At 41.1% G+C, this 26,490-nt stretch overlaps 1 protein-coding gene across 4 annotated transcripts in view; it reads right to left on the bottom strand.

The window, feature by feature from the left end:
- The window catches only part of AFF1 (AF4/FMR2 family member 1), a 203,216-nt gene that overhangs the window by 37,420 nt on the left and 139,306 nt on the right, over positions 1-26,490 (bottom strand). For 3 of the 4 annotated variants that reach the window (XM_032400746.1, XM_032400745.1, XM_032400748.1), the window contains 6 exons: positions 19,376-19,420; positions 14,138-14,224; positions 13,124-13,160; positions 9,837-9,888; positions 1,129-1,183; positions 970-1,007 (listed from right to left, as the gene is read on the bottom strand). In XM_032400746.1, coding sequence (XP_032256637.1) covers positions 970-1,007; positions 1,129-1,183; positions 9,837-9,888; positions 13,124-13,160; positions 14,138-14,224; positions 19,376-19,420 — 314 coding nt within the window. The remainder of the gene's footprint in view (positions 1-969; positions 1,008-1,128; positions 1,184-9,836; positions 9,889-13,123; positions 13,161-14,137; positions 14,225-19,375; positions 19,421-26,490) is intronic. The other variant, XM_032400747.1, reaches the window with a different exon arrangement.

The following is a 26,490-nucleotide window of genomic DNA, read 5'->3' as shown; positions in this document are numbered from 1 at the left end:
ATGCAACTCCTGATCTCAGGGCTGTGGGTTCAAGTCCCATGTTGGGTACAGAGATTACTAAAAATCTATTTAGAATCTATTTATTTATTTACAAAATGAAATAAAATGAAAGCAGCTAAACAATTAGAAATTCATGACTGAGAAAACAGGAACTATGGAAAACAATTTACAGAAATGATTCAGCTTTACAATTTTTGAAAACAGCAAATAAATTTCCCATAAAAACTTTCATAAAAACATTGGGCTTTTCAGCATAACTTTTAAAATATTGGTTATATAATACTGATGAAAGTGATTTAAGCTTATTTTTAAACTCTCAAAAAATGATTTATTTTAATTAAAGATTTTATTTATTTATTTGACAGAGAGACAGAGAGAGAGAGCACAAGCAGGGGGAGTAGCAGAGGGAGAGGAGAAGCAGACTCCCCGCTGAGCAGGGAGCCTGATGTGGGGCTGTCCCAGGACCCTAAGATCATGACCTGAGCCAAAGGCAGACACTAACTGACAGAGCCACCCAGGCGCCCCCAAAATTTTATTTATTTTTAAAGATTTTATTTATTTACTTGAGAGAGTGAGAAAGAATGAGCACAAGGGAGGGGAGGGGCAGAGGGAGAAGCAGACTCCCTGCTGAACAGGGAGCCCAACTTGGGGCTCGATCCCTGGACCCCGAAATAATGACCTGAGCCGAAGGCAGATGCTCAACCGAGCCCCCCAGGCACCCCATGAACTCTCAGAAATTTTAAACATCCAAACTGATGATTTAGGTGGGTACAGGGACTTTCTCTTTTATAGAGTTAACAACCTCTCCAAGGCTGATTTAAGCTTCCAAAAAATTAAACAGGTACTTTCTTCTAACTGTGATCCTTTATGTCCTTCCCCATGAAGAAGCTATGAAAGCACTAAATAAGGCTGTATGTTCCCCATTTGGTAGAAAAACGCAAACATTTTGCTCACACACGCACACAGTACCTTGGAGGAGCAGACACAGGCGGAGGCTTCTCTGGGCTCTAGGTATTCACAATAAGGGGAAGGAGGACCAGGAAAAGAACAAACAACAGGTTAGGATATGCAGCTCAAAAATACTAGATTTAAAAGGATTCCTGGTATGATGGGGTGTACGAAACTTACTTGTTCGTTGTCACTGTCCTCACTGTCACTGAGCTGAAGGTCATCTTCAAGCATGCTGAAATGAGCAGGGACAGAGACATTGTAGGATTTAAAATAATTTCTAATAACTTATTTTAGCATATAAATTGAAAATATGCTTAATGATTAAAAAAGAGGGATGGGATAGGTCTAATTTTTATTTATTCATCAAATGCTTCATTTTCCTGGAAATGTAAGGTTTACTATTAATATAACACAGAAACTGTTTAGTATATAATCCTTACCATCTCAAGATATACTCTTCCACACATTTTGAGCATTAAAAAGCAGAACTACCACGGGACAGGGATTTGTGGCCAGCCCCGAGACTCAAGTTCCCAGGTCCATACAAACAAAACAAACAATAACAACAACAAAGAGAAAAACATATGCACAAAGAGAAAAACACCCTACTTTCTCCTATAGTCTCCAACTAGAATAAGTGATTAACTGTTAATAAGCTAACCCCAGATAAGTGAATATTTGTGAAGTACTGGGAAGTGTGTCAGGGCACTTAAAAAGTACTCTATGTGAACTCAATACACAGTAAGATATAGGAAGCTATTGAGGCCACGGTCACCAAACCGTGCAGGTATCTTCCATTTTTGTCCAAAGGACATTATTAATATGGTACTTTACTTTTCACCACCCCCCCGGACATACAAATTCTCACACACGAAGTCTGCTTAAACACTAATCAGTTGAAAGAGTAGTAATACAAATAATCTTGTTGTCTAGAAAATATGTTTAACCTTACTGCTATCATTCTGGTGAAAATAAAACCTCAGTTCAGTTCCTCAAAGTTATCATAATACTTATCTCTAGGCATTCTGGTTTATGAGCAACCTAAATATTAAAAGCAAATAAGATACTTCAATTTTTAAAAAGGCCATTTTCCAATCTGTACATGTTAACTGAAATCTTAGCCCTTCCCTATCTCCTCCCTCTCTTACCATCTTCCAGGGGGATGCCTACCTATCAAAAGAATGAATTAGTCCTTAACTGCTTGCTCCCACTTCCCCCCAAATTTATGAGGACTATTTGAGGAAATGTTATTAGTGCAAGTGAAAACAAAACCAATCTGCTTAAGTATTATTAATGCTCCAAAAAAGCAAAAATTATATTGGAGGTTATAATACTTTAGCATTTCTGGGGCGCCTGGGTGGCTCAGTCATTAAGTGTCTGCCTTCGGCTCAGGTCATGATCCCAGGGTCCTGGGATCGAGCCCCGCATCGGGCTCCCTGCTCAGCGGGAAGCCTGCTTCTCCCTCTCCCACTCCCCGCTTGTGTTCCCTCTCTCACTGTGTCTCTCCTCTGTCAAATAAATAAATAAAATCTTAAAAAAATAATAATACTTTAGTATTTCTAAAAACACCTCTTCAACAAATAATCTGACCATTGATTTTTACTGCAAACCCACTAACCTGCCACTGAAATAAGCAAGCATGATTATTTTGGGAATCCTTGGTAAAATCATTGTATTTTCTAATGAAAATAAATGATAAAATTTGGCTCTTTCATAATGACCACTTACATGCAATGTTGTAATTCTGCCAAGGAACTATTTTCACCAACAAATGGTACTAAAACTATCCTATGGTTAAGTTTCTAAAAAATATGAAAACTGTTAGCTACTTGTAAATGTAGATGCTGCTCGATATTTACCTAATGAGAGCTACCTTCTTATTTTAGCAAGGCTAGAAAACACAGCCTTCAGATGCAGGACTTGGCAGTAGATATCATAATGGTATACAAGAAAAAGTCACTCAACAGTGTTACTGCCAAGTCCTGGCTTGGCTGGGGCATACCCAAGCAAAAGATAAAAGATGTATCTTTGAATAAATGTAAGGTATAACACAACCAGGAAAAAAAACACACAAAAAAACAAAAAACCGACAGCAAAACCACAGTAAGTGGACCTCTTTGTTTCTTAGTCACTGGCTTTTGTATAAAACTGATTTGCTTTAATTTCCTGAAACATCAATGATCAGGTAACCAATCACACTTCCTGATGTAAGCAGGGCACTAAATACTCTGTAAGCTGTCCGCCTTGCTTCCACAAATATATTCTCCTAAAGTAAGTCAGAAAGTGTATGTTCTGACTTTTAGCTCTACTTGCTCTTAAGGAATAAAAGGCACTGTAAAAATGCTGTCCCAGATTCCAAGAATTTCCCCTTCAGAGCCTTACGTAGACAATAACAATATAAGCCTGCAGGTATGACACCTAAAGAGATGAGAGATAGTGACCTCTGAAGGAAGAGTGCTCCAGGTATCGCCGAAGAAACACTCAAAAAGCAATGATAAACCAATAGGGTCAAACAAAATCTACCACTATGTAAGATATACTGGTTATTTACAGATGGTATTTCATTTAATCAAAATTCATGGTTCAATTTATTTGATAAAAAAATTAGTTTGTTGGTTTTGTTTTTGTTTTTTTAAAGAATAAGTTCTAACAGGCCCAATGTGGGGCTTGAACTCACGATCCCAAGATCAAGAGTCGCACGCTCTATCAACTGAGCCAGCCAGGCACCCTGATGCAAAAATCAACGAAGTGTATTGTCAGTGTCTGCCACCCCTAAGAGTAACATGGAATCTTCCAGAAACCAGAGTTTATTATATCACCAGATGGGTAGCTCAACATAAACCAGCATACTATTAGTGGGGCTAAGAAAGATACTTCTAAAGTTCTTTATAACAAACCTGTCCTGAATCTGTAGTAAGAAAAAAAGTTACTTAAAAACCGTATCTAAGTTTTACTAATACAGAAAATTAAACATGAATACCACTGTAATTAAAAAAAAAAAAAAAGAGGGGCGCTAGGGTGGCTCAGTTGGTTGGGCATCTGCCTTCAGCCTGGGTCATGATCCCAGAGTCCTGGGATCGAGCCCCACATTCTCCCTCTCCCTCTGCCTGCAGCACCCCCTGCTTGTGCTCTCTCTCTGTATCAAATGAATGAATAAAATCTTTATAAATAAATAAATAAATCCATATAGTTGGGGGGAATCTAACCTGATAACCGGTAAAGGTTTTATCTTTAGAGAGAAAGGAAAAAATTTAAAGGAAGCAGCTGCTAAAATCCCCGACTTGTCCCACAAACAGTTATGTCTGAGCCCAAGCACATTACTCTAGCACACTTCACATGGTACATGTGGGAGAATTGGTCCATAATGTGAAAAATGGCAAAAACGAATTACAGCACATCTGGGTGACCACCTCGGCACCCACTAGAAGGGAATCAAACCTCTTAGACCCAGTCTCACTCATACCAGTAAGATCTAGGTCAAGAGAGCATAAGGCCCAAGGGACATACTCAACTATAAGCTTTTCTGGGGCAGGACCAAATCATTTTCACCTTCATATCTTCTATATCCAGAACTTGGCAGGTAACCCTAAAAGGCCGGCTGAATGAGTAGCAGCACCCTGTTTGCTGCATAGGTAACAGTACCGCGTAGCTGCGCCCACTGTGTGCTCAGAACTCTGCAGACACTGCCTTTACTCACAACCCTATGGCCGCCTCTGATCATGCCCTCACATTCTGAGGGTGAGGAAACGGGCTCAGAATAGCCACCGACCCTGCCCACATCGTGAAGCTGGTACATGCTGGATCTGGAATGCAAAAGCCATTCCGTCTCATACGATTGCCTTGTTCCGGCCAATAGAGGGCGCAATGGCTAGAAAACCTGCATGATAGGAGGGATTCTCCAGAATCCCCGGAGAGAAAGACTTCGATTAAAGAAAACAGTAATTACCCTGCTGGAATAAAATGGATATGCTCTTTTTCCCTTATGAAAATAAATGAACTATAAACCTTATGTACTTTTAAAATTGGTTAAATGACTAATTTCACTTCCAAACGCCAAGACAAAGCAGCTATTTCAAAGCATATGCCACCATATGGCCTACCTTGGCACTGGTCAAAAGAAGCCAAATACTCAGGTAGAGCCACTCTTTGAACTAACACGTAGGTTTAACCACATTTTACATTACCGGTGAGGTAGAGTTTTTATTTAGAGGTTACCAACTATCCTCAAACCCCTTTGTACAAATGCATTCTTCAGGCCAACTGCTCTGCAATGCTTAGAGAGCCATGTACACGTTCCGGCAGGCAGGCTTCAGTGACTCAGAGCCCGACTGTTACTGTGTGAAGACACACAAGACAAGCCTTTATTCCTTTTCCATTCCCCAGTCCTGGGCTTGCCAACGACTTCACTGCCAATAGTCTGTAACATCTCAATTCAAACCCCAAAACTACTTAAATAAGCTGATTTTTTGGCTCAACATTTCCTACGATTGGGCCGTACATTTTATTTGGGAAAGAGCAAGTGAAGGCAAGCTCACGGTAATTAGTAAGTCACAACCCTGGTATTAGGTGTGCGTAAGACGGCACGTAATACTTTTCAGAAACCGCTAATGAACATGTGAGAATTGGTGAACTTGAACAATCTCACAAACTGAAAACTGATTTGGGGATAGAACAGGCAACGGAGGGCAGAGAAAGAGAAAGAGGCTGGGCTCCAAAGCAGACATATGTAAGTCCCCAAATCTAAAATTCAATCAGGCTATGATTCCTTTTTTTGATCAAGGGCGGAAATACGGACTGCAAATGCTTTGCAGGAGATGAGGGAAGGCGACAAATTATGAAGAAGGCTCCACATATAATAAATGAAAAACTGAAAAAAACAAATCTCAAGCAGTTGTGACACTGCATATAGGGGGGACTCTCCAAATGGTGACAGTGGCTGGCATTATTCAAATTCAGGGAGGGACAGTCTATGGGAGATTATGGACAAACAAGACAGAGCGGAAAGTGACAGTACACAGAGTAATCAAGGTTAAAAACTGCCAGAGGTGTAAAAGACTATTTAAAATCCATGGATGAAGTGAAGATTATCTGAGGTCACGGAAGGACATGAGAAAAATTACGAGACTATAAACGAGGGGAAATCTGAAGTTAATAAATAAGATTAAATCAGTAAGTATAACAGGGATGCCTGGCTGGCTCAGTTGGTAGAGCGTGTGACTCTTGATCTCGGGGTTGTGAGTTCAGGCCCCATACTAGGCGGAGATTACTTAAAAAAATAAGTATGACAAATAAGATATTAGTGCAAGAATGACATACTGGACAACCAGGAAAAACCTAGAAAAGTTATTGCCTTAAATCCCGTGTATTAAGTATTGTTTATACTCGTATTTAATCAAGTTTCTATGTAATAGTTTTCTTTCCACATTTACTCTTAGTACTTACTACATGCCAGGCCCTGCTCTAGATTCAGTGGATACAACTCTAAGCAGACAAAATCCCTGCTTTGTGGCACTGACAGTCTAGGAGATAAACAACTAAAATATATACTTTTCCCTTATGAAGAGGGAAATAAACAACTAAAATATATATTTTTTTCAATGGGTAAAAAGCCTACGGAGGGGAATAAAAGAGTAAAGATGGGCGTGGGTTGCTTTTCTACATGGGGTAGTTAGGGAAGTCTGCGCTGGTAAGGAGATTGCATACACTGCAGGAATAGGGGGTAGAGTGATCTGGGCACCCAAAACAGCAAAGAGGGGGCACCTGGGTAGCTCAGTAGGTTAAGCATCTGCCTTCAGCTCAGGTCATGATCCCAGGGTCTTGGGATTGAGCCTCACATCAGGCTCCCTCAGTGGGGAGCCTGCTTCTCCCTCTCCCTCTGCACCCCTCCCCCAGCTTGTGTTCTCTCTCTCAAATAAAATCTGAAAGAAAGAAAGAAAGAAAGAAAAAGAAAGAAGAAAGAAAACAGCAAGGGGCCCAACATGGCCACAATGCAAAATATACCAGAATATGGGGGAAAAGGGATCGTAAGGGGGGTAGACAGGTAAGTTACTGGCAGGCTTTGGAGGCCCCTGCAGGGTGAGACAGAATACACATTCTTGTGGAAGTAGACCACATCTTGTTGATTTAATAGCCCAGCATCCCAAGGTGGGTGGAAGGCACAAACTGCCTTCAGGGCTAACAGATTCTTAGCGCATTAAAACATATCTTATTCAATCTTTCGGGCAATGTTTAAATTAGTCTATGGTCACTTACTGCAGGAAATTAGCAGTTATGATCAAATGTGAGACTTAAATGGACCTCCACAGGCTCCTTCAAAACCATGCTTTGCATAGGCAAAGAACTACTTCAAAGTTGTCACTGCCAGTAAGAATTACTACTCCCGGATGTTTTCAGATGGCTTCAGAGCCTGCCGCAAAATCTATCAAGCCCCTTTACACGTGGCAGAAATTCTCTGCCTCACTCTCCCATCATTCAGGCTCCAGATCAAACGTCACCTCCTCTGAGAGACCTTTCCTGACCTCCCTCCCAAAAACATCACCGCCACCCAAAAGAACTGCTCCCTGAGCCTGTCGCCATCACGGCACCTAGAGTTTGTATGACATGACACCCGCATTAAGTTACAAGACAAAAAGACAAGAATTTTGTCTCAGCGGCCACCGTTTCCAAGTCCCTAAAGCAGCACCAAGCACACAGCATGTGTTCACTAATTATGCCCTGAATGGAAGAATGGAAGCAGTTTTTGGAAAGATCTCCAAGTCACCTGGAACCAAGTCCAGAGAATAATATCGTATCTGAGGATTCCCAAGTACTAGCAACTGAAAGAAAAAGCATTAAGACCTAGACTGAGTTTTAAAACCACAGTACACATGATCCCGAAATGAACGTTTTTTCTCTGACATTCAAAGTGCGTTAGACCATCTCTCTGGCACTCTGCCGCTCAAATAGTTTCAGTGCATGTCAAAGAGCCTACACGCTGACACTAGATCAAATTAACCTGTGAGCACCAACAGATGTGACCTACTGAGTCTGAAACCATGACTGCACTGCACTGCACAAATTAATCGGGACACGGACGTGATTCCTTTTCCCAGAGGTACATTTCTGGCTCTTATCGATCCCACCAGCCCTGCCCATCCGACCACCACCGTACCCCCCTCATTCTCTCCTCCTCTGTCACGCTTCCCTTTCCTCTTCGCCTCCTTCGAAGGGGCCCTGTCTTCCTCCCCTCCTTCAGTCTACCAGGATCATAATAAATACTCTTTTCTAAGCGATTTTATATATGGCAAATGAACAGTTTTGTAAAGAGAGCACTACTTATGTCCTATGCCTGTCCCACACTTGTAGGCACCTCTGATTTCTGGGCTTCAACTCAGCAGGAGGACGGCCCATCTCTCTGAGGAGCAAACCCAGCACAGAAAATGGTCTAAGTCCCTACCAACTACCCGAGCCTGAAAGCTGATGTAAGTGGGTGTGAGAGGGTGTGACTTTGGCCTGCTCGGTGTGAAGCTGCTTCTCGGGCCTCACTCACATCCAGTGGCCTTTCCTCCTCTCCCCACAGGCCCAAGGACACAGCGGCTTCCTTTCCTCTTCAATTCCCCCTTCCTCGCTGCCCCCCAAAACACAGACAGGGGCCTTTTATGGTCTAAAGGGCTTTACTACCAATCGTTACAAAGAGCACAAGGTGTAAAACCTTGGGGGAAGTTAGAGCTTCCACAGAATCATTACAATTGCAGTCCCTTGAACTACAGTTTCTGTTCTCTACCAGCCATCGATTCCAGACTTCCAAAATTCAGGAGCCAGTAAAATTTAAAAAGGAAGGAAGAAAGAAAGGGGGGTGGGGAAGGGAAAGAAAAGGCACATAAGGTTAAAAAAAATTTTTTTTTTCTGGTAAAGGACAATAAAAACAAGCAAAAATCTCACCATCTGCCAGTACCACAAATGAAATAACTTTTATTACACGCACAAAAAAGTCCACCCTTTGAACTATAAGAAATTAATCTTTAAAAATATCTTGCCATATTGTTCTTTTTTTCTTGTTTTGCGATGGAGAAAGGAGCTGGCACTTGGGAGCCGTGATTTAACTTAGTCCCACATTCAGTCACGGTGAAAAGATAAAATAACCTCTTTGCCTCGACTACACAGCTTCTCAAAATACTCAACCCACAGCAATGACCCCTTCCAAGATGCATGGAACAAACACTGTACCCAGAGCAAAGCTGGAGCTTAAACCCAAAATTCGGGGAGGCTAGCGCCCCCCCCCCCGCCCCCGTCAGTGACTGATTAGATACTGAAGGAGCATCACCTCGTTCCCAAAAACCCTTTGCAGTTGGACGAAAACAAGTATTACTTCAATACCACCAAGAAATGACCAAGTGGGTCCAATTGCTGATTTGAAAATCTTTATTATGTACTTTAAACTGTTCTAAAAACCCCAAATGTATCTGGACTTACTTGGCCTTAATAAAGAACAGCTGGGCAATAGGACGCACTCTTTATTAGTTAAAACTAGGCCAAAAAAGTGGCCAAAAAACCTTAAATTGTACACATCCCCTAAAATTTGTTTTCCAAAGCAAAAGCTATTTAGGACTGAAATTTACAACGCTAAGACCTTCTATTTTCCACAGTTAATATGTAAAGAATGGCTCACATGCCTTTCTTTTGAGAAAACGCCTTAGCAAACTCTCTTGTGGTGCCTGAACCTTCAACAGAAGAACTTAATCCAAGTATAAATGTAGGGCATTACTTCCTTTTACAATGCAGTGGTAGGTTATGAAAGTCATTACTTGAAAGCAGTAGGAAAAAAAAAAAAATCTAAGCAATGGATTTACATGGGAAATTACCATGTTACGTTATAAACTTTTAATAAACAAAAGCATATTACTTACGATGTTCCCTGCTGAGAATTAGTGTGGGTTTTTGAAGATGTATCATATTGTTCTGTGGGGGAAGGAAAATGATCAGAGCAGCACAATGAGATACATTCCTGAGTTTATTCCTTATAAATCCCCCCCTTTTTGTGCTGTCCCCCTCACCCCCGTCCTTGCTTTTTCCACCTGAACACTTAGTCTACTTCAACTCGGTCAACCATAGTGCTTGCTATACGCACTGCACAATGGTGGTACAATCTCACCATCATACAATAGCACTTACGTTACCTCTAGAACGAGGACTTGCTCAGAATCGAAAAACCCTGAACAGAGCAAAAAGCCACAGAAAAGCCCTGCTTGCAACACACCCTACCCCATGACTGGTAACTTTCCTACATGCTGGGGACCTGACTTTCCTTGATGTCAGTTCGCGGTGGGGGACCCCCATGGAAGCCCTAGGAGAGAGCTGCTCTCACTCCCACCTGGTCTGCCCTTCCCCATCTATCAGTGATTTACCAGCACTCCCTTTTCCCAGCCTCTGACCTCCGTCGAGTGTGCGCTCCCTCTCACCTGTCCATTATTCAACACCTGCCCCCATCCACGTAGTCACACTGCCTCCCAGATACAAGATGTTCAAGGCACTCGACCCTATCCTCGATGAGCTGACAAGTGACTGAGGGACGCCTGCCGGGCACACAAATATCTCCAATGGCGGGCAGTGTGAGACGGGCACGCAAATCGGTCACATAAATGAACTGTCCCAGGAATCTAAAGAATGGTCTCTCTGTTGGTAGTGACTAAAGAAGGCAAGCTAGACAAGGAGCAAAATGAATTGTGTCACAAAAGATGGGTGAGGTTTTGACAGAATGACTGCCAGCCAAAGGGAGAGGAGGAGGAGGAGGAAGGCCTTCAGGCAGGAGAGGGAAGATTTAAAACGGCACAGACTTGGAAAGGGTAAGGACGGCATACAAAATGTGTGGACACGATGGAAAGACAGGTGAAAGTCAGATTTGGGAGGGCGCTGAATGCCAGGATGGTAAGTTAGAACTTTGTTTGGCAATGAGACACCACCAAAGGTCTCCACCAGGTACATGCTAGAGAGATTCCTCAGAAAGATTAATTTAGTGGTGCCACCTGGCAGAACCTAGAAGGGAACGGGCAATATTAACGGTGGAGGCAACAACCCATCTGGGAAGCTGCTTTAGGCGTGAGGTAATAGGGACCTGAAACGGAACGGGGAGTGGAATGGGAATACGGGTGCCTTTTAGGCAGGCTTGAATGAGATTTCCCAACAATGTCATGTGGAGACCTTGCAATTAATCACTTTACCCGCATGGCGGCAGCAGCTCTTACATGGTAGTTCTAACTGCTTCCCCTTCTGGCTAGGCAGCTACAGGCAGCACTACAAATTAGAGGGGCTAAGGCCACTCTTCGACGCACTCACGGGGACTCTCATATACTGGTCTTCACTGGGTGTGAAGCACCCCAAGGCTCTGATCATCCTTAGGCATACTTCATTCTCTGCAGGCTCCAAACAAAACCTTAAGATAACTAACTCCCTCTTCACCCAACATAAAACTAGACCTCTCTAGGGTTCAACTAGGCCCCACTCTCACAAAAGTAAACAAGGTTCCCCGGAACACGGACAGACAGAATGGCGGCAGCATGAAAAACCCCAGGGTAAGCATCTAGTGAGCCAAGACCTACTGGAGACCTGCCAGGGTCTGAAAACGCCTCAGAGCAAGAGCAAGGAGAAATTGGCCCACACTACTCCATCGGCTGAGAGGGCCACCCATTCTCCGCCAAGAAAGCGCTTACCAGCTCATCTTCAGCTAGATTTTGCTAAAAGGGGAAATCAAACAATTTAAAGGATTAAAGGGTCTTTCTAAACCAGGAGTTAGCAATCATCAAAGCTGTGAGGAACCCAGGGGAAGGCATATGATCTGCCTGGCGGGCAGCCCTAGCAAATGGGGAGAGGGGAGAGCAAGCGGTAAAGGGGCACACAGCAAGCCTGTCCACAGCTGAGCTGGCCGTCCTGCCGAGCCTTGTCCCACTCCACTGCTTATTTGTCTCTGGAGAGACCGCCAAGATGCTGAGAAAAAAAGACTTGCCAATCGCCCCAAGAAGCCATTAATTTCGGTTAATTTTACCTTGCCACTTATACAAATACTGTGGCAGGATGATCAGGTTTATTTCTCTGCATATGGGGGAAATTCAGTCATGAGTCCTTTGCAAGATCTTATTTAGTATCTAGAGCAGAGAATGGCAAACTTCTTCTATAAAGGTCAGAGAGTCAATATTTCTGGCGTTGCAAGCTGTACCTCATGGCATAATAATAAACGAACGGGCATGGCTGTGTCCTAATAAAACCTTCTTTACAAAAACCAGCTGCAGAACAGATGGGACTCTCAGGCTATGGTGGGTCCACCCCTGCTCTAGAGGAAAGGATATTCTGTTTCTTGCTTTCCTCATCTTTTTTCTACTCTCCTCACATCCGTGCAATTTAAACTGTAGAAAAATAAAGGGAAAAAAATATATAAGTGAGGGAAAAGAATGAGGTGGGGAGATTTGAGAAGAGTCACCTCCATGGAGTATCTATGTGCAACCTTCTCCCAACATACATACATATCCTACTTGGGTGCCCTATTTTTTTGAAGACTAACACTTCATAACTTGGACATGCACCATATATTAATAAACTAAATGACTGCAAATACCCTAGTCATTTTTATAAGGTTTGAAATGCCTTGCATGTAGTTGAGACACAAAAACTTTATTGAATCAAGGGGTTACTGATGAAGAGAAAAGCTGGATCCAGTTAGCTTACTTCTGTTTCCCTCTGAATTCTCAACTATTTACAATCCATAAAGAGAGACCAAACAAGAATTGCAGGGTGAATACATAAAGAAAAACTAAAGAAGCTATGTACTCTATTCCTTATACAAATTTCTTACTTTTCTTAGAAAAAAACACAAGAACCACACAAAATATCCCAATCTATTCTATATACTATTCCTGGGTTACAATGCTTTGAGAGTCACATTCAAGATGTGTGCATATGTCAGGTAATTATATGTGTTATGACACATTATATTTGTCAAGTACTTTCCTATGACATCTTCATTAACTCTTTGCAACAATCTGAAATTCCACCTAAAGCACAGTTTTATGTTTGTGCTCCCTTCCTATTCTTTCAAAATAGGAAGCCCTCATCTGTGCTGGGCTATTTTTCATTGTTTTTTTTTTTATAGTAAAACAACAAAAACCATGCTTTGTTCTCCAATGCAATAATCAGTTCCACCTACTTTGGTTTTGGGTTGCAGAACTGATGTGCTGAGAATCCTAGAAAGAAAAAAAAAAATCTCTAGTTATTAAAATAATAAGGTTTATAAATCTAAGGTTGCATCACTGCTATGTCTGATGAACACTGATAAATCTATTTTTTACATACGTAAAACGGGTTTTAGTTCTTCTATTTATTATTTATTTCTTCTATTCTTTCCTAGAATTTATTTTTCCTTTGGTGTTGAGCAAAGATTTATTTATTTATTTTTACAAAGTATAATGTTTTTACCAGGAATAACAAACAACATTAAAAAAAAAACTATCATGAGAAAATATGTAAAGTATCTAACATGGCAGATTCTGGTCTGGGTAGATATAACCTCTTTTGAAAACAATACCATGCAAAGGAATAGTTATAATATATTAACAGTGTGCATGCATACCAAGCTGGACAGAACACAGATCTGAAGGTGCTATTTCTATACTCTGAAGGTTATCCCAAAGTACAAATAAGCAAAGGAAAATGGCAGTGTTTAAAATACACTGTTCACAAATTCTTAAACGGAAACATGCGAGTCAGCAACTGATTCATTTGTTATTAAAACCAGCACTAATGTAGATGATCACAGCAAACTTTAAGAAAATTAGTAGGTATGAGAAAGTCTAAGATTTATGTGTTATGCATATACCTAAATTCCGAACGAGGATTCAGACACCTACGTCACTCACTCTCCCTGTACTTCTGTTTTCCCATGTCTAAGTAAGAAGTCTCAAATGAGAGAATTTACTGAAAAGTCCTGAATGCTTTCATAAGCTACAAAACCCCATACAAAGGTAAGATGTTCTTACCCACATAATTTGGAGAGTGAAGTGTTTGAAAACATTATGAAGCACTTCAGAAGCTAAGTTAGTGGCAGTTTTAACCTCATCTGCAAAGATTTCAACAGCTAGTGCTAGGTTAATCTATCTCACAGCAATACTTCAGACTTTGCACGGGTGTGGATACACGGCCTGTTGTACTTGTAAAGAATTACCTTTGTGGGAAAAGGAAATTTGGAGGGCTCAGCTGTACTAGGCGTGTGTATTGCTGTCAAAGGAGGCGGCCATGAATGGGTCATTTCCTGGAAAGAGACATGGAAAGGGAAGAAAAAGTAAATTATAAATAGAACATTTATTGCTACGTAAGTTAACTTTTCAAACTAAACGTAAAGTGGATTGGTGGTAAATAAAAAGTGAAATCTTAGAAGTTATTTATTTTACTTTTTAAAAGACGCCTACTTAACGGGCTGTGTTCAAACGCTGAAGATCTCCCACTCACAAAACAGCATTCAGTTCAGAGAGAAAAAACAAGAACACAGAACATGAGCGGTCTTCACACTGGAGATCATAAAGCATATTAACAGAGCTTATGTAACTGTGAACACGGAGTCGTGACTCAATGCTTACTTTCTCCCTCAGCTTCTTTATTGCATTTCCTGGAATTATTTAAGTTCAAAGGAAGAAGAACTTTCCTGTTTGACTTAAGCAAACAAGTAATTCAGGTCACTTGTTCCACTTGGGAGAGTTTTAATGGATTTGACCCTCCCCTGATACACACTATTAGTACATACGAACTTTTTTTTGGGGGGGGGGGGCCTTAAAAAATTACCTTCCCTTTCCAGTAATACAAGTTTCACTTCTATTCACTATTTTCATGGAGGCAAGATTTCTCTATCTCACAAATTAACATATTTATCTTGACCATGAATTCTTTTTTTTTCTAAGCACATTCATGACTTATAGTCTGCTTTGCTAAAAAACTGGCGGAAAACAGGTCAGATTAAACGTGTCTAATCACAAATGCATGCATGTGTGTGCGCGCGCGCACACACACACACTTTGGTAAAGAGCTAAAATGGCATTGGAGATCATTCATATCAACCCCTCCATTTTTTTTTCAGATTTTATTTATTTGTCAGAGAGCAAGAGAGAGAGGGAACACAAGCAGGGGGAGCGGCAGGCAGAGGGAGAAGCAGACTCCCCGCTGAGCAAGGAGTCTGATGTGGGGCTCAATCCCAGAACCCTGAGATCATGACCTGAGCCAAAGGCAGACGCTCAACCATCTGAGCCACCCAGGCGCCCCTCAACGCCTTCATTCTTACAGATGAGAAAACTGAGGCCCAGAATGACTGGATCAGGCTGATGGCTGAGAACACACAGCGTGGGCCCCTTTGCTTCTCCAGTCTAAGAGCAAGAAGTCCATTCCCACGTGTGTCAGACTTGCCTGGGAAACTGGCTTAAAGATGGACTGGCAACTCCCTACCAGCAAGCGGGCGACCTCAGATTGCACCAAATTACTTCACTTGTACAACACAGTGTTATTATAACACTACACTCTTTTCAAGTGCGGACAACCTCTCCATTACCACAGAAACGCTATCCGATCCTTGAACAACTGGAGATGGATCTCTAGCAGGTATTTCCATCCCCAACCTCTGCACCTTCCCCCTTGCCTTTCCTCATAGCCACTCTCTGGGTTGCTATCACCCCAGGACAGACAGAAATAACCAGGCACAGTGACGAGCAAAGTCCCTGATTCTGGCTTTCTTGAGTAATGTTTGCTAAAGGTGAAGACATGCCCCTGTTCACTGACTAACCCTCTGCTTTGTGCAGCACAAAGGAAGAATTCTGTCCTCAAATATGATGGAAAGAGTAACCACTCTGGAGCCAGAGTCCCAGACTGGAATCTGAACTCTGATCCTTACCAGCCCTGGGCAGCCTGAGGTGCCTGAGCCCTCTGAACGGCTGTTCTCAGTGAGAGGTGAACTAAGACCACTTATTTTTCTGAGGGAAATGAGGGTAATTTATGTAGTGTTTAGATATATGGTCATAGAAAGTACTTAAGTTAAAAGCATCACAACTTTTAATTAAGTCCAGTTTTTCAAGAATTTCAATACTGCACCAAAGAGAGCTCCTTGCTGTTTTATTTATTTTACTGTCCTTTAAGGAATGTGACCATTATACCGCTACAATGTAAAAATGCAATTAATTGAGGTGTTTGAAAGTATCCCCTCTCTTCTGTTTTCCAAGAATTTCTTTAAAATCCCAATGGTATCTATGACTTTTAGTCACCAGTTATTCCCAGAAAATGTCCATTGTACTCACAATGCCTAAGGCTGCCCCAGCTATTAAATTAGGCAGTTGGCAAGTGCATAAACTCTTTCAAGCCCTAGGTTGTTTGCCAACAGTCTGAAAGAATTTATATACTTCCCTAAATGCTTAGCTTACTGGAGGGAGTTAGGCCTTAGGAGAACTGGGGCCATAAGGCAAAGAGGCTGCCCAGAATTGCACTCAAGGCCATGAATTCACTGCCTACCTAAACAATGACTTATCACACCTGCCTAGTCTTGGCTTGTTGGCTTCTAGGCACCAGGGCTGATGTTGCTCCTTGCTCATTCTGCTCTAGACACACTGCCTAGCTCTTGGTGCTCTTCTAATACACCAACCTGTTCCCACCTCAAGGTTTTTTGCATTCTTTCCTCTGTCTAGTCCTCTTCATTTGCCTGCTGTCGGACTCATAGTACTTAGCAGTACCTGACATTTTTATTGTATAATTATCTTCCTCCTGTAGTCCCCTTTAAAGTAAGAACTCAGTCTTACTCATATGGAATCCCCAGTGCCTAGGAAAGTATTTGAGGCTTAGTGGGTATTTGTTGCATAAATGAATGAGCAAATACTAGTGCTGCCACTGACTGTCACAGCATCCCTACTGGGAGGCTACACTGAGGTCATGTCCACGAGCACTGCACTGACTTCCCCAGGAGGCTGTCCAGGCCATCCCACTGTAAGGAGAGAATGTGAGCTGTTTCCATACACCCACTGAGGACATGAGGGCACAGTGCCCTGTCTGGATCTCATGCACGACCAATTCCTAGTTTCTAGTAGTATCTATCTGCTATCTCCTTACCCCATCAGCCTGCAGGAATTATAGGCCACCACCTCCCCTTCATTAAAAACACTTCCACTCTTAATATTTCCACCACAGAACCAAACAGTATCTTCTATGATTGATTTTTTCTATTAGGGAACTATTTACTGCTCCTATTGCCCATCAGAAAGATTTGTGTTAGGATTCCTGGCAATCTTCATAAATTGCTGGTACAAGAGAAGAACAGGAACCATGAGGCAGAGGAAGTATCTGGATCAGCACCAGAGAGTGGGAGCTAGATCATACCCTAGAGATCATCTATTAGCCCAGGGCCTTTATTTTACCAACGAGGAAACCGAGGCCCAGGGCACATGATGTAGCTGAAGCTCCAAACAGAGGAGAAAAGAAGGGGGCACAGACTCTAAGTCTCCACTATGCAAAAGCCTGTGCCCTTCCCCAGTCCAGGACATCCTTCTGTTTGCTTTCTATACGATTTCCAAATGAAAATACTCATCCGGTTGCTTGCATTAACCATTCACTTTCATGTATTTCCAGGTAAGAACCTGTGAAAGTGATGTTGGCTTAGAGGGGAGGGAGTTTATTAAATGAAAATTGCTTGTCTGGTGCTCTAATACCATCGTCCTCATTAAGGGATTCCACAAGTAATATATTAACCCACATCAAAACCTAAGAGTAGCATTTGACATATACAGAAGACAAACTAATCTATATCGCTGCATTTACTTTTGAAATAACTATAAAACAAATCACATACACTTTCAGAGAAAATGCTAAGCCCATATTTTAAAACTAAGTCATTTGTTGTTTTTATGACTCATCACACCAAAGGATTTCAGAAATACCAGAAGGAGAGGATGAAACAAAAGCCTGATCAAGATAACCTGTTTATTATTAATCTTCCTAGCTGGTTCATAAAAATTGCCCAATTCTAGCAGTACAAAGCATGTTTCCTTAGAGATATTTCTTTCTCAGAAGGTCCTAACCACAAAAGCAGGGGACAAAGAAAACAAAAATGATGGGACTACTTTCCAAACATCTGGCTAGACACTACCTTTGCCAAAAATTTTGCAAGTGAGAAGGTAACCTATATAATTACTGGTTTCAAGGGCACCTGGGTGACGATCGGTTGAGCGTCCGAGGCTCTTAGTTTCGGCTCAGGTAATGATCTCAGGGTCGTGAGATCAAGCCCTGCGCTGGGCTCTGTGCGGAGTCGACACTCTCTCCCTCTCCCTCTGCCCACCCATACCCCCTCCCGATCGCTTGCTCTGTCTCTCCCTCTAAAATAAATCTTAAAAAAAAAAAAAAACTACTGGTTTCAGTACCACCTTACTTTACAATGAAAAATTAAAGGAAAAAATTGGGTAAGCATGTATTTTGAGGAAAAGTGAGCAGTGAAGATACGAATGAATAGGTGCATGTGTCATATATATCTCTACTTCAAAAAAAAAAATCAGAAAACTTACAGTAAAAGATAAAGCAAGAATATCATTAAATCCCACACGGAGGAAAGTTAAAAGTCAAAGAAAAGGAATGAGAAACAAATAAAACCCTTAGTTATCACAATTACAGTACTCGGGCATTAAATTTAGCTCTAGATTTCCTGGAAATTAAAGCCAAAATGGGAAATTAAACAGCTTATATAATTCTTCTCTGATAAAAAGAAAGCATGCTGGCTCATGAGAATTTATTCATTTTTTTCCTGGAGCTGAATTCTAGGAGGGATTTGTTGTCCTTGCGCAAAAAAACCTTGAACCCACAGATAATGGGTTCAATGATGGATCTGTAGAAGCAGCACAAATGTTCATGGCACCATCTCAAGAAACTAGAGTGAAAAATAACCCTCCAAGGTAGGTTTATAGATGTCCACTTACTTTCTACTGCTTTGTTTTTTTATTCCTTTAAAAATTCATGGCCTCATGGAAGATGAGGCCATACGTATCAGGTGTCACCTACAAAACACTAAGAGTATAAATCAAGCACTGTTTAACCCCTTAAATACAGAGGACTTTCCTTTCTGAGAAGTGAACAACCCTCGTGGGTCTTTATGAACAACAATCAGAAAAACCTGAGAGAGGTCTTAAAACTCTGGTCCAAATGCCTTGCAGCTTGCAGACTTCATTTTAATTAATAGAATCTGTCAGAGAGCTCAGTCAGGCTCTTAAGAGTCCCTCTGTTACTGTTCTGGTTTATTTTGCATTGGAAGGTGTGAGGAGGGCAACGGTGTGAGGAGGGCAACGGTTTGAAGGGGTTTGGAATGGCAACCGTTCTTTAAAGTCAAAGTAAATGGATATCCATCTACCTCCTTCAATATTTCTTCAAACGGAGAAACAGTAAATGAACTCACCTTCAGAATCTCTTCAACACAATGAACTTCATTGGAGTAGGTCTGCTGAAAGTGAAAAACAAGAAGGAAAAGCTTAGCACAAGCAAACAACTCGAGCGATGGTTATTAGGGGATGCTGGGATTCACACAGCAACCCTCCTGCAAGGGCAATCACCTCGGGGCCACCTTTTACTGGTTAAGTGGTAGCAGCTTCACATTCTGGAGAAAACAAGACAAGAGACCAACCTGACTTAATGGGTGGGGAAAGGGTTCTGCTGGACACAACAGGAGGACAATTCGGACCCTCAGGTCAAAGTTTCCAAAGGAAAATGTGTATCTTAAAGAAAATTAGTAAATTAGTGAATCTAGGGGATTAACAGACATAACGAAAGTGGAGGCAGAAAGAGAGAAAACCGGGGTCACAGCTTGCGGCTTCATAGCAACATCTATCCAGCCAGCCAATGAAAATGAACACAGATGGAAATCATCGGACACCTCAGTGAGCCCACAGTAAAGAGGCTAACATCGAATCAAGGACAGATTAGATTTTGGGGGTAATAGTCTAGCCGGCCAAAGACTGTCTTTAAAGTAATGACATTCACTCTAATGTCTCTACCCCTCCATCAAGTCAGCATTTTCACAGTATGTAAGCACATGTATATACATGCACATGTACACACAAACATACACGGGAGATTTCCTCGTGTCTTGGATGAAAGATCTACTATTTATACCTCTTCCCGATTCCCAGCTAAACAAATGACGGCTGTTGCCACTAGTATAACCACCACAGTGTCTAGGAAATGCCATTTTACAGTCTTCATATTTTTAAGTGCAAAGAAAATGGAGAAGTTAAAAAACAAAACAAAACAAAACACCACTTTTCCTTAACTAGAGACATGAAACAAATCCCATGACCTCATGATTTTCACCGGAAAAGCAACTTTTTGCTCTGTGTCAATTCAGAGCCAAGTGCCCTGGGCAAGTTCTGTACAACACACACCCGTCCTGTTACTGCCACTGCTGTGTGCCTAAAGCTCTGGTCTTCCCAGTCCCGCAGGTCCAATACCTGCCTCACAGCTGGAGAGGACACGAAAGGGTTCTTTTCCTGGCTCTCATTTCTAATCTGAGTGTAATTTAATACAGCACTGGTTGCCAATTCCTGATCTAGGATTCATTAACCCACCATTTCAGTTTAAGGGTGAAGGAAAAGGAAAGAAAAGAGCACACAACATTCACACTGTCGTGGAATCAAATCGAATGGACAGGTCAACGTTCAAATGTAATTTAACCTGCCTGGGTCTGGTTTTAAAACATGTAAATTTCACGGAAACAATTTTGTTGAAATTTCTGCAGTTTCATATTTTTGAGGAAGTTAGAAGGTATAACCAAAGAATCAAGGGTTATCACTTTTACCTGCATCCTATCAGATCTGCCTTTAGGCATTCTGCATGTCACTAACTACATTTCCTTACCTGCTTTTTGTTTTTCAAAACCACTAAGAGATGCCTAAAAACTGGACCAAACACTAATAACCAAACATTTTAGTACAACTGTCAGAAACAGAACTGAATGCTGTTTTGACCTGAGGATAAAATGTAAGAATATTCTATGGTTTCAATTTTTCACATGCATCATCAGGAAAAATAACAATTATAAGTTGAAGGTGAATCAATACAACAGAGCATATAGCATATTACTACCGACTCCGGTCAAACAGTCCCCTCATCCCCCATCTGTTCCTGGAATGAGAATGGGAATCCGATTAACATGTTTGGGAATCAATGAAATAGTGAAGCATGTTGGAATGAGAGAGAAAAAGATTTGCCCACCGTTTCCAACAGAATGAGATGAGAAAGCTACGACTTTAGGACGCTAAAAGACTTTCCAATCTTCGTAATTATTCAAGGAGTCAACACTTAGCCACGATGCTTCGTGTCACTAAAAGATTCTTTTTTTCTAAAGCTTTGTTACATGAGATGAAGCAGAACTGAAGAAATTTTTCTATAGCTCAGTATTAATATCTGGGTAAGATAAATATTGCTAACTAGTCAACATTTAACCCACTTAAAATTGTAAATAGGGTGCCTGGGTGGCTCAGTTGGTTAAGCGACTGCCTTCGGCTCAGGTCATGATCCTGGAGTCCCGGGATCGAGTCCCACATCAGGCTCCCTGCTCGGCAGGGAGTCTGCTTCTCCCTCTGACCCTCTCATGCTCTCTCTGTCTCATTCTCTCTCTCAAATAAATAAATAAAAAATCTTTAAAAAAAAAAAAATTGTAAATAAGGCCTTAGGTTCAAGCATTAATTTGTTTAATTTACTGTGAATTTTCTTATTAGGTCCACTATGAGAGTGGGAATATTTCAACAGAGTGCAGGGATTCCATTCCAAATACATGAGGATATTATCATATTTAAAGACCTCCAAACAGCACTGTTTATAATGGTAAATAACTGGAAATAATCAAATGCCCAAAAATAGGAGTCTGGCTAAAGACCTTCACAGTACATCCACACAGCAGCATGCTACAGAAAATTAAAATAATAATGTAAATGTATGGGCTTCCATGGAAAGATACTCAAAATATTTTCAACTTTTTCTTTAGAAATAATTTTATACTTACAGAAAAATTACGAAAATAGAAAAAAATTCCCACAAACCCTTCACCCAGATTCCCCAAATGTCGGCATTCTACCACATTTGTTTTTTATTTTTCTCCCCCACCCATCTACACTGAACTCTTTAAGAGTAAGTTAGAGTTGGGGAGCCTGAGTGGCTCAGTCGTTAAGCATCTGCCTTCGTCTCAGGTCATGATCCCAGGGTCCAGGGATCAAGCCCCACATCGGGCTCCCTGCTCGGCGGGAGGCCTGCTTCTCCCTCTCCCACCCCCTCTGCTTGTGTTCCCTCTCTCGGTGTTGCTGTCAAATAAAATCTTTAAAAAAAAAACGAAAAAAGAGTAAGTTAGAGTTAATGCCCCTTTACCCTTTACCTATACCTCTGTGAGTACCAAGACATATTTTTTAAAACTATATTTAACAGAGGGGAAGTTCCAAGATAGTTTGTATAAAATGAGCCCATTTTATGTTCCATCTACCTGAGATTCAGATCTCTACTCTTCTTCCGACCCAAATTAGAGACTCTTAAACTAGAGTATAGGTATTTCAAATGTGTCTGCAGAGAAAGATCTGTAAGGACAGGCTCCCTTGTTTAATAAAATACAGTCTGGCACCTTCAAGTCTGCCACTGGAAGGAGACCTTCCAAAAAGGGAGGGGAAGTTCAACAAACCATTACGGCCTAATCCCTTCCTTAAGATCCACTTTGGCCACAGGGTCTCCAGCTGAGTTGTGCCCTCCTGCCTCAAAGAAGCCAGGCGTCTTGGAACAAACCCTGCAGCCCAAGAGGAAGTAAACAGCCTCCTCTGAAGCACAGCCTCGTTAAGGCTGAAGATCTTCAGGTAAGACTGCCACAAAGAGTAAGAAGTGACAAAAAAGCAACAACAAGGAAAACCTGTGCTAGCTGCACGAATCAGGAAGTTCTACTTCGCAGGTCCTTCCTCGTCCAGCTCCTGCTTCCATGGTGTAGACAGTGACTTTAGCACTTAAAACCACAAATCCCACTGCCCTCTCTCATACTCAACAGCTAGGTTCCTAGGAGCTGCTCTTCCCTCCTGCCCACTTGTGGCTACCTCACAAATCTGATGTCCTGTGTGTAGACTGACCTCGTTTCCCTACTAGGGTATGGCCTTAACACAGGAACCATAATTCTATTCAATTAAAAATAAAATGGTAGCAGCTACTTACTGAATACATATTGTACCTGACATGGCATTAACCGCTTTACATACTATTATTTCCTCTATTTGATACCATCTGTTGTAAGATGCAACACCAGTAGCTTAGCAGGCGGGGGTGGAGAGACTACACTAAATGTCCCCATCAACTGTAGATACAGCCCTCATTACAGAAACTTAAAAATGAAATACCACAGGGGGGTGGGGTGGGAGGGATGGGGTGACTGGGTGATGGACACTAGGGAGGGTATGTGTTCTGGTAAGCGCTGTGAATTGTGCAAGACTGTTGAATCTCAGATCTGTACCTCTGAAACAAATAATGCAATATATGTTAAGAAAGAAAAAAAGAAGAAGAATATAGCAGGAGGGGAAGAATGAAGGGGGGGAAATTGGAGGGGGAGAAGAACCATGAGAGACGATGGACTCTGAAAAACAAACTGAGGGTTCTAGAGGGGAGGGGGTTGGGAGGATGGGTTAGCCTGGTGATGGGTATTGAGGAGGGCACGTTCTGCATGGAGCACTGGGTGTTATGCACAAACAATGAATCATGGAACACTATATCTAAAACTAATGATGTAATGTATGGGGATTAACATAACAATAAAAAAAAATTAAAAAAAAAAAATGAAATACCACAGTTAACATTACATTCAACTGTGAAGAGCTGAAAGCTTTTCCTCTAAGATCAGGAACAAGATGAGGATGTCCACTCTTGCCACTTTTATTCAACATAGTAATTGGAAGTCCTAGCCACAGCAATCAGACAAGAAATAAAAGGCATCCAAATTGGAAAAAAAGTAAAACTGTCCTTATTTGCGGATGACATACTATATATAGAAAACTCTAAAGACTTCACCAAAAAACTATTAGAATAAATGTATTCAGTAAAGGTTCAGGATATAAAATTAATATACATAAATCTGTTGCATTTCTATATACTAATAACTATCAGAAAGAGAAATTAAGAAAACAATCCCATTTACAATCACATCCAAAAACAAACCCAAACAAAACACCTAGGAATAAATTTAACCACAGTAAAAGACCAGTACTCTGAAAACTGTAAGACACAGTAAAAGAAACTGAAGACAACACAAGTATATAAAAAGATGTATCATGCTCATAGACTAGAATATTGTTAAAATGTCCATACTACCCAAAAATAAAACATGCATACTACCCAAAACAATCTACAGATTCAGTGCTGTCTCTATCAAAACACCAACGGCATTTTTCACAGAACTAGAACAAATAGTACCAGAATTTGTACAGAACCAAAATAGACCCTGAATAACCAAAGCAACCTTGAGAAAGAACAAAGCTGAAGGTATCACACTCCCTGATCTCAAACTATACTACAAAGCTATAGTAAGCAAAACAATATGGTACTGGCACAAAAACAGACACATAGATCAAGAGACCAGAATAGAATCCAGAAATATAAAACCATGCTTGTACAGTCAATTAATCTTCAACAAAGGAAACAAGACTATACAATGGGAAAAAGTCTCTTAAATGGTGCTGGGAAAACTGGACAGCTACATGCAAAAGAATGTAACTGCATCACCTTCTTACATCATACACAAAAATAAACTCAAAATGGGTTAGAGACCGGAAACCATAAAACTCCTAAAAAAAAAAAAAACACATGCAGTAATCTCTTGAACATCCGTGTAAGCAATATTTTTTTGGATCTGTCTGCTCAGGCAAGAACAAAAGTAAAGATAAATAAATGGGACCACACCAAACTAAAAAGCTTTTGCACAGTAAGGGAAACTATCAACAAAATGAAAAGGCAACCTACTGAATGGGAGAAGAGGATATTTGCAAATGACATCGCCAACAAGGGGTTAATACCAAAATACACAAAGAACTCACAACTACTATCCAGAAAACAACCCAATTAAAAAATGGGCAGAGAACCTGAACAGCATTTTTCCAAAGAAGACATACAGATGGCTGACACATGAAAAGATGCTCCCTACCACCTCACACCTATCGGAATGGCTAGTATCAAAAAGACAAGAAATAACAAGTGTTGGTGAAGATGTGGAGAAAAGGGAACTTTCGTGCACTGTTGGTGGGAATGCAAAATGGTGTGGCTGCTATGAAAACAGTATGGAGGTTCCCCCCAAAAATTAAAAATAGAAATAGCATACAATGCAGCAATTCCACTTCTGGGTATTTATCCAAAGAAAACAAAAACAGGAGCACCCCTTCGTTTACTGCAGCATTATTTACAATAGCCAAGATATGGAAACAGCCTAAGTATCCACGGATAGATGAATGGATAAAGATGTGGTATAGATATGCAATGGAATATTACTCAGCCACAGAAAAACATAATCTTGCCATGTGCCACAACATGGATGGACCTAGAGGGTATTACGCAAAGTGAAAGAAGTCAGAGGAAGACAAATAATGTATGATTCTACCTATATGTGGAATCTAAAAAACAAAACAAAACAGAAATAGACTCATAGATACAAAGAGCAATTTCGTTGCCAGAGGGAAGGGGGATGGGGGGTGGCTAAAGGAAAGGGATTAAGAGCTACAGACTTCCAGTTATAAAATAAGACACAGGATGAAATGTACAGCATAGGGAATATAGTTAATAACAGGTAACAACTTTGTATAGTGACAGATGGTAGCTAGATTTATTGTGGTGATCACTCCATAATGTATATAAAGGTTGAATCACTATGTTGTACAACTGAAACTAATATAATATTATATGTCAATTATACTTTGGCAACAACAAAATAAATTTGAGGGAATTCTGTATAATGCTCCAATTCTCCTGTCAACCTCTATGGTAGGTATTATCCCATTTTTTAAAATGAGACTGAATTCTAGAGAAATTAAGTTACGTGTCCAAAGTCACACAATGCTCTGGAGTGACTGAGCCTGGGTTCATAATAGTGTTAAAACTACCTTTCCAAACACCTCAACCTCCAAGCAAGAGACAAACATTTTAGCATTTTAAGGAGGGGATGGGACTCCAATTGTCCTTAAGAACAATGTTTTGCCTGTTTGTGCAAAGGAGCACTTTGGTATTCACATTTAAGCACCCCTTAGTACTTGAGGTGCATCAGACCAGAAAAGGCAGCCACGCTAGCCTCAGTCTGATTTCTCACTCCTCTTGGAATGACACTGTGTAATCAAAGGAAATGCCCTGATACCAAAATAAAATATGTTCATGAATGTCTTCTAACCATGACACAGTTTGTTTTAATAAGCTAAAGAGAGCTGGACGGAAGAACTCTACCTCACCGCTGAGACCAGGAGCCCCTCGCAACCCTGTGTCTTAAGTCTCTCAAGTTTCAACAGAGCAGCACTTTTGTAA

The sequence above is a fragment of the Phoca vitulina genome, unplaced genomic scaffold (assembly GCF_004348235.1).
Source record: "Phoca vitulina isolate PV1807 unplaced genomic scaffold, GSC_HSeal_1.0 scaffold3, whole genome shotgun sequence".
Classification (NCBI taxonomy): Eukaryota; Metazoa; Chordata; class Mammalia; order Carnivora; family Phocidae; genus Phoca; species Phoca vitulina.
The sequence above is the reverse complement of the archived record's forward strand: the minus strand, read 5'-3'. Positions and strand labels throughout refer to the sequence as shown.